Below are 17,685 nucleotides of genomic sequence, written 5' to 3' on the forward strand. Positions count from 1 at the left end.
CAGGGCTTCCCAACCCTGGTCCTGGGGTCCCCATATGTCATTACTTAACTAGACCCTTAACTGAACCAATACTTTGTTTAATTAGACCTTTTTAATTGTTCTCAGCTCATAAAAAGTTGCAGAGTTCAAGTTATAGCTAACTTGAAATCTTCAGCTGTTTAAGTGCTGAAAACAAGTAAAAAAAAAAGGTTTAATGAAGCACATATTTAGCTCAATTAAGGGTTTAGTTAGTTTTTTGGGGTTTACTACTAGCATTCTACAATGCAGAAGTGGAAACATATTTTGGTGGTAAAATGAAGAACAAATGTCTTACCTCCAGTCATTCTGCAATGCTAATAGATAGCATGTGGGGTAGCAGTGTGGACACTATTCTGTATGCATATGAAGATGAGAGACCAAACATATGATATCTCTCTAGTTTTTCAAATGTCCCAACATTTGTTGATCGGAAGAATGGAAGATCCCTCATTTTAAATACTCAAATGCAATGCTCAAATGTACCTGTTGCATGCAAATTGAGACGTCTAAGTTAGCTGAAGAATTTGACAATTACGGCAGACCTAATTATCATAGTTCAACTGCAAAACAAGTTATATCTCCCATTGTGAAATGGTTCAGGCCTTCAACAGAATTCTATAATGTTAGAAATAGTCTAAAATCACTTGGATTCTAAATTTGCAGGCAACCTCCAACAGCTGCTGTACTTATATAACCAAACCAGACCAATAACCAAGAACGGTGTTAAAAAAAGAGAGATTGGGCCGGTTATCAGGTAACAGGACACCACCCAAGCCAAAGGGCTTCATAAAAAAACTGTGTACTAATAAGTATTACTTACAGGAATTTTCAAGCTGGCAATTAGTTTATCTAATTCAAGGTCATGGGCATTACTCTGTGATTTTTCACCTTTCAAAGAAAAACATGAGCTATTTTAGGACTGAAACAAACATTCCCTGGGGGATTGTATGACCTCCTGTCTGCTGTTAGGACTGTTGCTATGTAACGAAGAATTTAGACTATATGGCTTGAAATGTCATTAAATAGCATACACCTCACAAGCACACTGTGTTTACGTGTGGACAAGCAGTCGTTTCAAATAGAAACAACAAGGGTTAAAAAGGAGTAATAAGAAAACAAAACAACGTGTAAATTAATTATGTAAATAAATAAAGTACGCACAGTACGCGACCAGGTGCGATGACAGGTGTGCCCAACGACATCCCCCAGAATCTCGCCTTGGGGCGAAGAGTATTTAGCATTCAGCACTGAACAGCAGTGAGGCCCTACGCATGCGTATGCTATTCACTGTGTCTCAAATACAGTTTATGAGATCGAGAAGTGAATCGCAGCTCGTCTTTTTGAAGTGCAACAGAAATGGATGGAGGAAAGCGCCACAGAAGCAACTGCACTAAGCAGGATCAAACGGCTCAAGCAACGATGTTGAAAAACGGGAAATATAACCGCGAGAGCAGCCCAGAGAGAGTGACTTTAAAAAAAGAAATCGGACTTGTTAGCGCTTGTGCTATCATTATAGGTAAGGCGCTGGCAGTTTATGAATTATTGTCAGAGTGAAGCACTTATTTGCTAATCTAATTACATATACGATGATGTGTTTTTGTAAGAATTAACATTCTGAAATATTCGTTTGATGGAATGTATTAATGGCAAGAGTTTTTCAATAAATAGTTGCATAATACCAGTTACAATATATACCTTATATATATAAATTCAATGAATACTTTAGATGACATTTTTTTAATATTGTATATAGAATATTGTATTGTATTTTCTTCAGTGACGTTGGCAATACACTTTTGTTATAGGTTTGTTTCTACACTGAAAGCCTATTGCAGTGTGTATAGTTTAATTCAGCTCAGCATACAGTACGGTTTATTTCGTAATTTCATCAGTATTCAGCTAGTACCTTAATACAATGTTACTGTGGTATATGCTTAAATATACTAACATTACACAAAGACACGTGCACCATAATAATGAACATTGCAGTAATTCATGGTAAAAAACTTTTACAGTATATTGATTAAAAAATGTATTGAATATGTCTGTAAACACAGCATGGTTATCCGCTGGCATTTTCGAACCAACGAAACTGGTTTTACTGGTAATTGCAAAACATTCTTGTCTACACAAATCTGTATTTTGCTTATACATATATGAGTGAAAACATAATTGAGAAACCTCTGCTGTGATGTCTGGGGTTGCGACGTTTGCTGCCACACCTTAATCTCTTTGTATTCCTGAATAGATAATTGTCATTCTGAGTGAGATTTTAAAAAGAAAGAAAAAAAGGCAACGTGTCCAAGCCTCCGCTATGCATCCAAAAATGAACCAGTAAATGTAGGTTCCAGTTCGCATATAATATTTTCCCATTGTTATATAGTAATCATGTAGGATTAATCAGTTAATCCTTATAATGTACTTGCTTTCAAACACAAATAATGTTGAATAGTTGCAAAGTGTTTATTTGAAGTAATTCACAATGGAGGATTTCGTCTTTAAAGGCGTGCTAACCAGGCTTTCAGAATCCCTTCGTACTGTACCTCTTATTAGCTAGAACCATAAACAATATAACTTTTAATTAAAATACCTGTCATTTTTTTGTTTAGTTTTTTTTTAGATATCCTGTAAAATGTTATCAATGAAGCAAAACACTGTTTTTGGTTAAGTTCTTTAGCTACATATTACTCCATCATTTTAACATAACTTATTATTTATTATTATTATTTATTTCTTAGCTGACGCCCTTATCCAGGGCGACTTACAATTGTTACAAGATATCACATTATTTTTACATACAATTACCCATTTATACAGTTGGGTTTTTACTGGAGCAATCTAGGTAAAGTACCTTGCTCAAGGGTACAGCAGCAGTGTCCCCACCGGGATTTGAACCCACGACCCTCCGGGCAAGAGTCCAGAGCCCTAACCACTACTCCACACTGCTGCCCCTCATTGCAGCAAGGATCAGGCTAGCAGGTATCAGTGAGTGGGGTACACTTGTCATTGCATGATTGAAACAGACTGGACCAGCAGGGGATTATAGAACAATGTAACCAGAAAACATCAATTTAGCGTGGAGTTCAACATAACCACGGGACACTGTCGCTCCAATATATACAAAAAAAAACAATAATATGGTTATCTTTTAGGTTCTTTGTTGATGTTTACATTGATCCACTTTGCTCTAATTTTCGTATTCCTAATTATCAAAACAGCCTCCAGATAACCCCAGAGTATAATACTCAAATACTACTGCTAAAGAGAGTCCTTAGACAAGCATACTCTAGAGCAATGAAAATATAATTGTGGCATACAGCTAGACTATCAGACATATTCCACCCAACGGGGGATAGTACACATCTTAGAAAATAATATTATCAAAAGTGAGGATGACCCAGTAATAATGCATTATTGAAAAAGTCACTCGTCCTTTAAGTAACAGTTTGGGTTGCCTTTTTTTTTCTGCATTGCGCCTGTCTGGTTTACCCATGTTGCCCAAACTGTCCTGTATGCCTGCCTGCTATTGTAAGTACTGTACTTAAACAAAGGACATTTTCAAGACTCAAATTTATAACTTTAAACCTCCATTCATAAAAACATGTTTTGACACATTTACAAGAGTATGCTCATACATCAATGCTCATACTGTTCTTTGTACTGTAGCTGACTGATCCCAGAACATTATATAGTCAGGTCTTCACGGATCACAGTGTGACCTTCCCTCTGTATCCTGTATCCTCTGGTCCTAGTCATAGTCTAGAGAGTAAAATATGAACTAGTTCAGTATGTGTTCTAAACCTATTTCCTGGGCCACTACCCCCAGCTTTGTGTCACATGCAAATTTGACAAGCTTTCTAAAAATCTGCTCCAAAGGGGGTGTAGTGGAGGCGGTCATACACGTCACACTTCACACTTTTATGCCTAGATCTGGTAAACCACTTATCCAGCTGTCACGAGACCTGGTGTTTGCATTATTTAGCCTAACAGTTATTGAGCATATCAGATTCTGAGGATATATGGGGTGTCTGTCTGTCTTTACATCTGTTCATCTGTATATCTCACTTACAATTTTGCATATCTCTGGAGAACTGGTTATCCATGTGTTGTAAAAAGCAGTATTAACATTATTTAACATACGTTATTGAGAGTATGAGATTCTGGGTATACATGGAGGTGACCGTCCATCGGGTACATCATTTTGTACAACAAGATGCAATACCTAATTTGCATGGTCTTCTTTTCCATTCTTCAGGTAATATTATCGGTTCTGGAATTTTCATCTCCCCCAAGGGAGTGTTGGAGCACTCTGGCTCGGTGGGCCTGGCTCTGGTTATCTGGGTGCTGGGAGGAGGCATCACAGTTCTCGGATCACTGTGCTATGCAGAGCTCGGAGTAACTATTCCTAAATCAGGCGGGGACTACTCCTATGTGACTGAAATATTTGGCGGCTTAGTTGGGTAAGAAACATAGCTGTTGTCATTGTTTTTCACTGGCTAAATAGATTTTCAGCACTGGTTCATAAAGATAAAGGCTGTGTCCACGTAGAAGTCTTTTTTTTTTCCATTGCCCCAGCATTCTTCTATGCTAACAAAACACAGTGCTCATTTTTTTTCTTTTTCTGTTGATAAAACAAAATGTGAATGCAGTCATTCCGTGCAGTCTGAGAAAAAGAAAGATATATTGAAATATATTTTTGTAAAGAGGTTATTTTAAACGGAATAAAAATGATATTAAATGGCAGCTTTTAAAAATGTGGATTTATTTCAAAACAAAACTCCCTCTCCCTGTTCCAAAAAAATTAAATATAGTGTAAAGTATAGTATTTCATATTTGCATATGCAAACTAAACAGAGCCCTTTGATTCCCTTGGAGAACCATGTATACCTGAACACCTCTCCTGATCATGTCCACCCCACAATGCCTTCCCTGACAGAAAGGGCACATTTCAAGATAATAATGGAACCACATTCGGCAATTGAAGACACAGGAGACAGTGGGATGATCTTAAACGTTGTTTTTTTTTTCTTTTCTGTGCGTTACAGTACTTTTCATGACAATATCTTAAATATCCAGTTGTAATGAAACTTAAGGACATTCATTAGGCAGCAGGTGGATTTCAATCCTTCAAGCAAGAAAGGAAGTGAGCTTAATTACAAGTTCATTCAGCTCTGAACGAGAATGGTTGGTAAAGAATTACTTGAGTAAGTACACAGGGCAGTAAAAGTTGTCATAAAATTCTTTTGAAAGGCTGAGGTATAAAAATGTAACTTTGTGGAGCTCTAGAGAACTTGAAATCTCAAGAGCATTGTGCTCAACAAGAATGCATCTAGCATGGAATAGGATCTCATAGGCTGCAGCTTAGAGGGAAGACTGTAATATGGGCAGAGCCGTTACGAATTTGGACCCCTGTCCTTGAGATGAGGTTAAAAGCTCTGTAACCACGAATGCAGACGAGCCTGGCTCTTTTGCATAGTGGTTAAGAGTGTGGAGTCCTCGGTTCATGCTCTGGCCTCTGCTCCGTTACACAGTGAATCACAGTGAACACAACAGCACGTGGATATTCTTACATAAACACTCTTCCACCTGTTACTAAGCTGGTAGATGTGTGGGGAATGCATACCCAATCACATACACACACCCCTTCTACGTCTGTCTGAGTCTGCCACTGAATCTTGGTGAGGTCCAGTTTGTAATAAATATACAGAAACCCCTAGACACTCTATTAGTTCATCAACCCAGGGCATTGGGTAAGTGTCTAACTTTGAAACTACTTTAACTTAAGTCAATGTAAATCCTGGTAGAACCAACACAAAAGGGCTCGTCCACTGACTCCTCAGTAACCCCTGTGTCCAACCTAATTCTTTTTTATATGACATAAGATGTACCTTACCAAGTAGAAAAAAGAAGATGCCACAAAACTGTTTCATCAAATAACTTCTGCGCTGGGGTTAACCAGTCACCCACTGCTACTTGCACTTTGGTTTTGAGGGGCATGGTTTGTGAGCCCAGGTGAGACTCCATACAGAGGTTACTTTGACCCCAGGGTTTCAACAAGTTAACACAATAATGTGTTTTCCCATCTTTTTCTATGTGGGGACTCTTCATAGTCCACCTGACCCACTCGCTATCCTTTCATAGCTAGGGAGTAGTAAAAGCAGTCTTGCTCTCCATTAGCGCCCGCGAGTGCAAGTGTCTAGTCATAGCATCTGCAACCACAACCTGTAAATCAATGACCACTGTGTGACACAGTTTTAAGGAATGGCAAGAAGTAGTCGGTCATTGATTGGTGTATGTGAAGTCAGAAACAAAAAGGGACATCCCCTAAAGGAGTCAGTCAATACGCACAAAAACCACTGAATGCAGGTAGCATTGTGAGCATCCTGTATCAACCAGAAAGAGGCACAGACAGTTACACAGGATGTATGTTCAGCACTGTGACTGTAGAAACTTTATTACTCAAAAACAAACATGGTATACCTTGAGAAATCAAATCATCTACCTATTTAGCTTGCAAATAAAAAAAAAAAATAAAAAAAAAAACATTCACAATGTGCTCCTAATTGTCACTCCAAAGGTTTCACTTTATTAGCTCTGCTTTCCTCCTTTTAAAAGGTTTCTGCTGTTATGGAGTGCTGTTCTGATAATGTACCCCACCAGTCTTGCTGTGATATCGCTGACATTCTCCAGCTACGTCCTACAACCAGTGTTCCCAGACTGTATTGCTCCATACAACGCCTCTCGAATCCTTTCAACAGTGTGTGTCTGTGAGTACCGCTTTACTTAATCTTCTAACTGTTGGTTCAAAGTGAAGGTACTCTTGTCCTTTTTCTGTGCTGTTCGGGGTACAGTTATGAACCCCTAAAACACCCCATATTGAGTCGGTACTGCAGATACTCTACCAACTTGAACTGTACCACTCTACAGAGTGTATATATTTACTTTAATAATCCAGGTTTTAAGTTGAATGTCTTATTGCCACCATGACCGCTGTGGTGTTATCAAGCCGATTTGCCTTCTTTATGTTTACTTTAATCCCACTATAGGTTTGTAAAGCTTGTACACTTCTACTTCCTGTGTGTTACTCAGAGCTTCAGAGGGAGGCCTTTTGGTTAGACTATGGAAATTGACCTTTACCACAGGAAGGGATATGGTACTAGGAAGAAAGTAAGTGTAGACTTTCCTTTGCTACAGTGTGGTATAAAATTTACATACCCCCCTACCAAAAAAAATAAATAAAAATTAGCAAAAAACAAAAAGAGTAACAGTGAGAATGTTGCCAATGGTATAAACTGTGCCATTTTGAAATGTTCTGCTATAATCTAGCAGACATGTATTTTAAGTAGTGATATCTGGTGCCATAATGGGTTAATGAAAACTTGCAGTTATTACTTTTGGGGAATCTCTTGCAGAGCTGAAAGATGCCACTGGCTTCAATGCATTTCAGTCATTAGGGGAAGCAGCCAGTTAGTTAAAGACAGGAGAGAAGGCCTTGAAAGGGTTGGGACACTCTCCTCTCAATGTGAAATTACTGTACCTTCAGATGGAAGTGCCTGGAAATTAGGCATAGAAAACCAACCTAATATGGTACCAGAAATCTTTTTTTTTGTTTGTTTGTTTTTAAACGAACATGCTGTACATGCTCAAATATGTGCTTTTTTCTTAAACTGCACACATGAGACCTATAGCAAATATGTTAGCTATAACACCTTAAATAGATTATGAAAACTGAGGAGGAAAACATAACTGCACCCCATTTAAAGAGTAAGTTGCAGACATTTTGAAAAGAGTTTTAAAACAGACTTTAAAGTTATAAGTGTAAAACATTGTCAGGATGTGAACATTGAAAAGAGAAATTGCAGGTACGTTGTAGCAACGTGGGGACGTGTAATGCTATATTTTTCAGAACCCTTGAACTTACTCTTTAATTCCTTATTCTGTTTGCTACACCGTTTACAAGATAATTTACAAGAGGGAACTCCGTGGCACTTGGATGAACACAGCACCATTTCTTTTATCCCAATTGCAGTGATTGGATACAAATTTCTGAAGCATGAATGCTTCAAAAAGTATTTTTTTTTTAGCTATTGGATGCAGGGCTTGCAGCGGCTGAATTAATTAATTTTTTCACGCAGCTCCTTTTCCATTCCAGTGTAGCAACTGTGAGCCAAAGAGAAGTGACAGTGATGGACGATGCTGAACAATTCACCTCTCCACTTTTCGTTTCGACAACACTTGTCCCAATTGGCTAAGGTTTCCCAAGAGATTGCAGTCTGCGGTCTGCTGTAGGCACTTAGACACAACTGAAAAAAAATAGAAGAAAAAAAATATATTTGGGACTTTTGGACATAAAATACTTTACATAACAATCTTATCTTATCTGTGGTTATTTCACTAGTGAGGTAGACTATGTTCATTCATGGAATAACTGCAATAGTCCACAAACGATTGTGGTGTAAAATGTAAAAGGTTTCAAAAACCTGTCACAGCACAATGTTCATTCCAAAAGGTTCTGAGGCATGCTGTTTGAATATAAATCAAAAGAAACCAAATAAAACTTTCCATATTATTATTTGTCTTACATTTAACTTCCCTTTGAAAATCACCATTTTGTTTACATCATATGGCATTCTGTGTCATAATTGCAGCAAACCTTCCCACATTATAAACACAGTTTGACATTTTATTTAGAAAATATTGTCATAACGATGCAGTTGTATTCGCTGAAGATAATGCAAATCTAAGTGGCTATGTAAAGTCATGTAAAGTTTTGATTAAAACATGACAGCAAAAAGTGAAATGCATCTCTGCAGCCACGGCACACTGGAAGGGACTGCTGCTTTCACTAGCACTGCAGAAGCTGGTCCACGTAATTCAGAAATTGTAACCAACTGCAAATTTAAAAAATGAGAGATCGAACTATTTCCATGTGAATAAGCCATAATATTAATGTAGTTTTCAAAATTGTTTTTTTTCTCTTTTGAACACTGGGTTTCATTTTATTTTTATTTTTCTTAATTTACCGTTATGTTTACACTGGAAATTTGTGAGATTTTACACAAAACAAGGCAAAGGCTAGTGATGGCATGAATATGAACATTGGAGAGTGCTGTATTTAAATGCCAGTGTATTTATCAAACTTGTCTTAAAACATCTGGATATATATACACACACACACACAAATTTAAAAACTTTAAAATAAAAATATAAAACTCCAAACACACTGTTGCATTCCCTAATTCCTGTACCTCCCTATAAGTATGCAGTTTCATGAAAGCCCTCCGTCATGTGCTACTGTTTATGATTTTCTAACTGCCTAATTCTCTCTAACTATCAAAGGTATTAAAATCAGTGTTTTTTTTCATGTCAGAAACATAGGAACTTTTCCATTTTTGGAACAGCTATGGTAATACCCCAGATTTTATATAAAGTTATGTCCTGTATAGTGACAGTATTTTTTTTTTTGTCTACATTTTCCGGAATCATTACCCTAACCATTTACAGGTACAGCTCTATTCCAGTCACTTTGGGAGATTAGACCCTTTATCAAAGCCTGCTAGATCTTCGCTCTTGCCTATTGTGAAAATGACTAGAAACAGGGAGGTGCAACTTTTCAGAACACAGGTCAGGGTTCTATTTGCATTACAAATGAATCAGTCATGTGACTGTTGCTGCAGTCGTTCCATTAGCAAAGAGCACTACTTGGCAAACAACTGTGGCTACAATATTGTACTACATGTCCATTATTTCTGTCTTGATTAAAAAAAGGGTTGTGCTTTCTATCCATAGTGTTTTTGACCTGGGTGAATTGCTCAAGTGTCCGGTGGGCAACCAGGATTCAGGATGTGTTCACAGCAGGAAAACTCCTGGCTCTCGGCCTTATCATCACTGTGGGACTGGTGCAAATCTGCAAAGGTGAAAAAAACAATAACTACACCATCTCTCCTGAGCATTCTTTTTTTGTGAGCAATTATTTGTATTAATTTTTTCTCTCTTTTCCCCACCCCTTGGGAAGAGGGAAACGGGGGGGACAATACAGATCAAAAAAATATCACAATAATACAACATAATATCAAGACAAAAACAAAAATATTACAAGGAGTATTCTTGTCTTTACCAGACAGTCCAGCAGATGTAGAAAGAAATGTGTGTTCTAAATAATACTGTGGCATTAACAATGATTCAGACAGTTACCATTTCAATATCTATTTTTCTATAGTCAGCACTTGGATATCCGTTACTCAGATACACGTCAGTCGTGTTTTACCACCCTTGTATTAAGAATAAAATCAATCCCCATTATATATATGTAACAAATTAATGCACTTACCCGTCACACGCGATTTCCGACTACCAGTTTACTGATACAAAGCCCATCTCTTCAATGTTAAAATGTACTTCTTTATCCGTCACAGCCCGCATTTTATTTTTTCTTCGCAAGCCAAGTCTGTCTTTGTTGTGCAGCTACACAGCGCTTCCTCCAATTTCCCTTGACGAAAATGCAGCAAAAACAAAGAGAACGAGACCAGCTACGGTAATGTAAAACAGTTAATCATTGAACAGTTTTAGATACTGTGATGCATTTTTCTTAAATCTGTGATTTTTAGTTGCTTTTGTGCATTTTCATTTGCAAGTGAACTGTGACATTAAGACTTTATCGAGCACTATATTATGCAATTTTGAATAGTGACTTTGGATTCTGTTTTAATTCTGGAAACTGGTGTTGGTTTTTTAATCTTTTGTTAAATTGCATTACGTTTTACGCAGTTCTGTGCATGGGTAACATTGTGATTTCATTTTGCTGTTGGGTTGTTAATGGGGAATTTTACATACTGCTACAATACGTACCGGATTTAAAAGTATGTACTGTATTACAGTCCACGTGTCCACAGTCGTCTCTTTTGGCAAGTGATATTTTCAGAATCATATCGTTCTGAATTAAAATACTACTTCTGTTGAAAATATAGTACTGTACAAACAAAACCAACTACAGTATATCTAAATGGAAGCCTACTTATTTTAAAACAGTCCTTTCAGTTATGTATTTTTGATTTGTGTTCCCTGAAAAAACGGACAAGGGTTGGAATGGGCCAAAATGAAATAATCAGATATGCGTCACACTCGTTTAACCGCCACTGAAGTTTTTATAGGGTTGGATATTTGAGTGCTGACTGTATATAATTATCAATCACATATGACAAATCATCCTGAAAGAGTTGTCAAAATCTTATCCGTGCATAGAAAATACTGTACTAGACACCCACACACAAGGTTACTACAGTCAGGTTCATAGTCTTTGGTTTTTGCTGGGGATTCCAAAGAGGGCTTTGCATTGGCTCTGGGCTCTTGTGAATTATGGATGCAAAATTGGAAGGTGGCTGTTTCTCCTCATCACTCTACTGACCAGGCACTTGGAGATCTCAAACTGACATCTGCTGGACTGGCCTTTGTCCTCCAGAGGCCTGTAGATCTCCGACTTCCACTCTTGAGTCTCTTGTGCACCTGTACCTGGAAACAAACGGAATTACTTAAAGTAACCCAGCAGTCAGATTTTAGGATGATACCTTCATAAAGGCTACTTTCAGAATCACTTTGGAAACTGACATTTAGATATTCATAATCTTTTTTTCCCCAAATACATATGTTTTTTACTATAATACTGCAAAATTGCATATTTTAATAGAGCTCAGTAATGACAGTGAGAGTGTTAGTGGCTACGAGTTACAGACATGAACTTGAAATGCTTAATTTTTAATTACATAACGTGGTATGTGTTTTTGTAAAGGATTATTCACAGTTATGCAGTGTTGCCTGTGGGAAGGTGGTATGAATGCTATTGGGCTCAGTACAGGGTGTCTTTCACAGGGAACTACAAATGGCTTGAACCTCAGGCTGCTTTTGATTTCTGGAAGACCCCCTCTGTGGGGGAGATAGCGCTGGCTTTCCTTCAGGGCTCCTTTGCGTTCAGCGGCTGGAACTTCTTGAATTACGTGACGGAGGAACTCGTGGATCCACGTCGGTGAGGCGCCTGTTTGCACGTTCTAGCTCTGATTTCAATATGCTTCTTGTACAGGCTTTAGATCAGAGCCAGTGATTCAGATGTGCTTGTTTTCTCCTTTCAGGTGTTTTGAGGTGGCTTATTAGAATGTATTTTTAACACATGTAAGCATGAAGCCAAATGTTAAATACACAACAGACACAACTGTGTTTAGAGTAAGGGGTGGACCCTGTCAGTGAGATGGGATGAGATATGATGAAGTTAAAAGCTCTATAACCACGAATGCAGACAAGCCCAGCTCTTTTTCGCATGGTGATTTAGATGTTCTGTTGTGGTATTTAATTATTTATTTAATTCAATTGGACAACAGAACTCAGAACCAATAAACATGATGCAAACAACAAATTTATTACAATAAATACAATAAGTCGACTATCCTCCCCAGGTGCCCTATTTGGAGCCCCATGCATATGTTATATCATTTGTACTTTGTGTGTCTACATTATATATATGTATATATAATATATATTGTATGCATGTTTTCAGTTGTATTGAGAGGCTTTCATGAAGTCTACATACTTTTGCTTCTTCCTTTTGAATAATGAGTGCTCAGTGCAACGGGTATTATCGGTCTGGTATTCGATTAGGAAATGGGGTTGCTGGATGCACCTATAATTGGCATAAACAGTCACCATAGAAACCCAACATTACTGACTGCTTAAGACAGGTGGCTGCTCTTGCAAGGCGGCTTTAATGGAAGTAATAATCCAGTTCTGGGTTTACTGACTGCTGACAGGTTTTATCTTAAAAGAGGTTTCAGAATAAACCGAGAACGCATTTCCACCTTTTGTTTTCTTCACTGCATGTCTCGTTCATGTTCATGTGTGAAAATAATGTTTTCCCCTCCTTTGCTAGGAATCTGCCTCGTGCCATATTCATATCCATCCCATTGGTGACCTTTGTGTACACATTCACCAATATTGCCTATTTCACTGCCATGTCACCTGAAGAGCTGCTGTCATCAAACGCTGTCGCTGTCGTAAGTAAACTGTTGCCATGGAACTGGTAACGTTTCTGCAAGGAGGGTTTAAAGCTGGTCAAATGCGACCAACTAAAAGTAGCATAGGGTGGATGATCCTGTGGTTAGTATGGAGGACAGTATTAACAGTCGACTACAGGTTAGTTTCATTTGCAGCGAATCGAGTACCTAGTTTGCAGGTAGGTTTTAAGATGTTCTCGTGTTAACCAATGTATCGGTGGTCTGCCATCTAGAGGATTATAAAACAAGGTACTACATACAATTATACAAATGTTTGGACAATAAGTCTGGTAGAACCATTTCTCTAAATTCCAATAAGTATTCTTTAACTACAGGTATTGAAGGTCTTCACGTTGATCAATTATAAATTATAGATACATTTAATTGACACCTCACTCTCACTCTTTTCAGTTCTGAAAGGGTAACTTAATATCGTCTTATGAAATATCTAAATGTAATCATTCGCAAATATAATCTTGGGGTTTATAACTGTGTTTCCTGTATTTTCTCATTGCAATTTGTTTAAAATAATAGAGAGCTGGAGATGAGCCGTACTAGCTAGTACTCTGCTTAGTACAGAACTCAATGCCCAAAGCCTATATCCACTGTGTACCCATGTAAAAATGTAAGTTCAACATACAGACAGTGCCTTTATATATCCTCAGATTCTGCTACTACTAATAAAGGCTAAAGAAAGTCCTTTTCATGATAGCTGGGTTAGCGGTCCTCTAGATATATGTAGAAATGTAAGTGGATAAATGGACAGACAGAGAGCTTCCATTTACCCCCAATATAACTTGTGTTAAAGAAAGGTCATGTCACAAAAAATGTTGCTAAATTGGGGTGACATATCCAGGTATATTTACATCAAATGCAATTTTCTTCATTTTACATTCCCTTCACTTTTTATGATGTTTATAAATCACTCTGAGTGGTTCTTACAGCAATTAATCAAATACTTTTTCACCAGAGTTCCGGAGCTACTATTCAGCTCAAGTTGCTTGCCATAGATACATGCAAGAGCCGTCGCCACAGTGATCTGCCTCTTGGGATGAAGTTTCCTTTTCCCTTGTTTCTGTCAATACACTGCTGTGCACTAGATGGTGCTACCTGGCACCTAAAAATATAAAGGCACTTTGGCTAATCTAGCCTACATTGCATGTCTATGGTAGGCAACTAGAACTCAAAGACAGCTGACACAATAATCACTCAGACTGATGCAAACGTTCCAAAAAATGCAAAGAAAATATATCTAAAAAAGTCTTTAAAAAAAAGGAAAAAGTGAACAGTGCATTTGGTCTGACCTTGATCAATCTGGATGTGCTTTAACGGTGAGATGTGAGATCAGGCTTCAATGACAGTTCTTCCTTTATTGCTTTAGACCTTTGGTCAGAAACTCCTGGGAGCGATGTCCTGGATAATGCCGATCTCAGTGGCCCTGTCCACTTTCGGAGGGATTAACGGATATCTTTTCACCTCTTCCAGGTTAGTCTTTTTATAATATCATCACAGATACCATTCAGTATTGGCTGTACATCTATTTTATTATTTGACAACAGAGTAAATCCATGTCTACATATTAACAAAAGTTTGACCTGTTGTGGGGAAAAATGGTTATTAAGGCGTCCCTGTGTGGCTCGCCTGGTAAATGCATGGCCATGTGCCGTGCAGCGCGAGTCATAAAGTCGGTGCATGTTTGTGTCCTGGCTGTGTAAAGTCACCAGTCTTCACTGGGGATTCTGACTGTTTTCTCTAGCGTATGTTCTTATGAGTTCTTGTTTGCTGCCATGAGACAGTTAAGGTTGCTTCTCCTTCCCAGAATCCTACTGGACCAAATGACATTATAGTGTGGTTGAGAGTTCACTTCTAAATATGACAGTAATACACAGTATCTAAAACCATGGCCGACCATTGTCCAAATTCAGATGTTGAACTAGACAAGTTGGTTTGACCTTCTTTTCCCTACAGTTGTGAGATGTAAAAATAGTGTCTTGCCCCATGGGGTATAACAGGCCATTGAAAAGGATTGGATTCCCACAAATCACACTGAACATGATCTGGGCTTGTCACTAGACGGGAAATACATTATGAGAAAAATTGGTGTGGTCACAGTTCAAGCATCCAGAAAGGTTTTAGGAATGAAAGAAAAATCTTGCCGCTTTATATGGAGCTTTCGTCCCTTCAGTTATGAATTTTGCATGCAGCGTGAAAGCTAAAAGGCACACCATGCCAAGTCAGAACATACAGAGAGCTATAATGACACACATTTCACATTTTATTTGCAATTGTGCATTCAAAATTCATCTTCTCCTTTAACAAAGAGAAGAGGCATTATGGCATTACGGCAAACAGGTACACTTAAAATAAAGCAGTACTCAAGACTCGACACTGCTGATTCCTGTTACACAGGGTGTTGGCAGGACTATTAGTCTAGACTCAATAGCTCCTGTGTTGGAGGCTAATGCACCACATGCTTCCAGAAGGTGATTCATCTTGGGTAACAGTCTTCACCCCAGAGACGCACTGAATGTACTGCACTCCTCTTCATGGATTAGTGCTTCTTTTTCAAACAGCAAGGCCAATCAGTGCTCCCTGTCCATGTGCAAAAACAGCCCTTTCCATGTCACCACCTCAGACAGTAGCCAAGATTTTCAGTACAAAAAAAAACAAATAAAAACACACACACTTTTAAAAATGAGGGATAGCATAGCAGTTTTACTCATTCCAGATTTTAATACAAGATTGATTAGCCACAGCGTATAGGTAACACACTTAGGTTTGTCTTATTAAACTCATAGTAAATCCAGGAATGGAACTGCTATGAAATGGGAGTCTTATTTCCATCCCCGAAGTTCAATGTCAATGAAGTATTTCTAAATTTAGTAGTATTGTGTTTTGTAGTTAACGATTTAAAAAAAAAAAAAAAAAACTCTTTGAACAAACAAGTTTGGGATTTGAACGGTTTTGGTATGCTGAACTTCACGTCGCATGGCTACGACACAGGGACACTGTAGTGCGTGTGTGGGTGTCTTGTTTTATTGCTGTTTGTGATCGATTCTTCCAGATTGTGTTTCTCTGGAGCCCGCGAGGGTCACATGCCCAGCTTGCTCGCAATGATCCACTTCAAAAACTGCACTCCTATTCCTGCGCTCCTGGTTTGTGTAAGGAATCCTGGTTATTATTGTTATTTCTTGAAATGTTGGTGCTTGTGTTTTGATGCAAGCACACCTTGATCCTGACCTGAACACCCTCTGCCTGCCATTCGGTCTCAGGCTAAATTTAGACAACAAAACTCATTTTATTTGTGGCGGGATTTGAACCCAGGCCTCCTGTGGTGAATGGCATGAAAAGACAGTGAAGTAGCTCTCTACGAATGTGTCTCCTTCAATCCACAATAATGAAGGACCATACTATTAGTAACCAGTAAGGTACAGTAGCTCAACACAAGGCCTAGCCCAAACACCAGGTGAACAGTGCCTGTGATTGGTTGGGCTAATGAATGCATCTTTGTTTATTTACTGTCTAATTGCAGATATGCAGGCACAATGGTACAAACTTGGTATAGAAAAGTAATACACTTACTTCCTGTGCTGAAGGTCTGTGGTCTGGCCTGTCTCATATAGTCCAAGATGCAAGAAGACACAGTGGACTGGAAAAATTGCACAGCGGTACTATTATTTAGAATGATAAAAACTGTAAAAAAAAAAAAAAAAAAAAAAGTGTTTTAAAGCCTTGATGATCACTTCAAAACGTTATGCTTCCCCTTCCGTTGAGCAGAGTTGAGAAAAGGGTGATGTGAGAGCTGTTGTTTGAGTTCTCTAATGGAAAGCGCCCTGTTTGTTCCGAGTTCATTAACAGGACATTTCTCCTTGCTGTCTAGTGTACTGCTACCATTGTCATCATGTTTATCGGAGAGACGTACACACTGATCAATTACCTGTCCTTTATTAACTACCTCTGCTATGGAGTGACTATCACAGGGCTGCTTGTTCTGCGCTGGAGGAAGCCCAATCTTTTCAGGCCTATCAAGGTACAGAGATTGCTGCTCATGGGCTAGCTTTACTTGTTTAACCTTTTTCACTAGTAAATGGATGCTATTCGTTAAGCTATTGAGAGAATAAGAAGGATAGGGATGATGGCTGGCTGTCTGCCACAAAAGGTAAAACTGAAGTAGACAAACTTTTTGGCTAGTGCCTTCTTAAGTGTACTTTTTGTAGGAAATGATTGAGTGAGATACTGTATATGTAGAAACCTGTCGGTCACATACAACTACATACTTGTTATAATGAATTTAGTTTTGTGTTTTCTTTATACTGTATTGAGCTACAGTATATTAGTTGGGGTGAAAATAAGTTGTAACTGGGAGTGTAAAAATTGTAAGTAGGAGTGTGAAGTATTATTTCGACATTATTACCAGAAGTGACATTAGACAGGAATGTTTATATAATATACAGTAGACACAGTATGTTTTTGAAATGTCTCTCTCTCAGGTGAATCTTCTCATTCCGGTAACCTACCTTATATTCTGGGCCTTCCTGCTGATCTTCAGCCTGTACTCGGAGCCCGTTGTCTGCGGCATCGGCCCTGGTCATAATATTAACTGGAGTGCCTGTCTACTTCCTGGGAGTGT

At 38.3% G+C, this 17,685-nt stretch overlaps 1 protein-coding gene across 1 annotated transcript; it reads left to right on the forward strand.

Moving 5' to 3' along the window:
• Positions 1-1,293: 1,293 nt before the first annotated feature.
• LOC131727833 (asc-type amino acid transporter 1-like) lies at positions 1,294-17,639 on the forward strand (the record flags this gene model as incomplete). The annotated part of the gene is given in 10 exon segments (XM_059019151.1): positions 1,294-1,534; positions 4,274-4,478; positions 6,634-6,785; positions 9,808-9,933; positions 11,884-12,037; positions 12,932-13,055; positions 14,437-14,540; positions 16,120-16,216; positions 16,936-17,085; positions 17,546-17,639. Coding segments are annotated over 10 exon segments (1,366 nt in total), but the record flags the coding sequence as incomplete, so codon positions are not given.
• Positions 17,640-17,685: the final 46 nt, after the last annotated feature.

This window comes from Acipenser ruthenus, unplaced genomic scaffold, assembly GCF_902713425.1.
Source record: "Acipenser ruthenus unplaced genomic scaffold, fAciRut3.2 maternal haplotype, whole genome shotgun sequence".
Classification (NCBI taxonomy): domain Eukaryota; kingdom Metazoa; phylum Chordata; class Actinopteri; order Acipenseriformes; family Acipenseridae; genus Acipenser; species Acipenser ruthenus.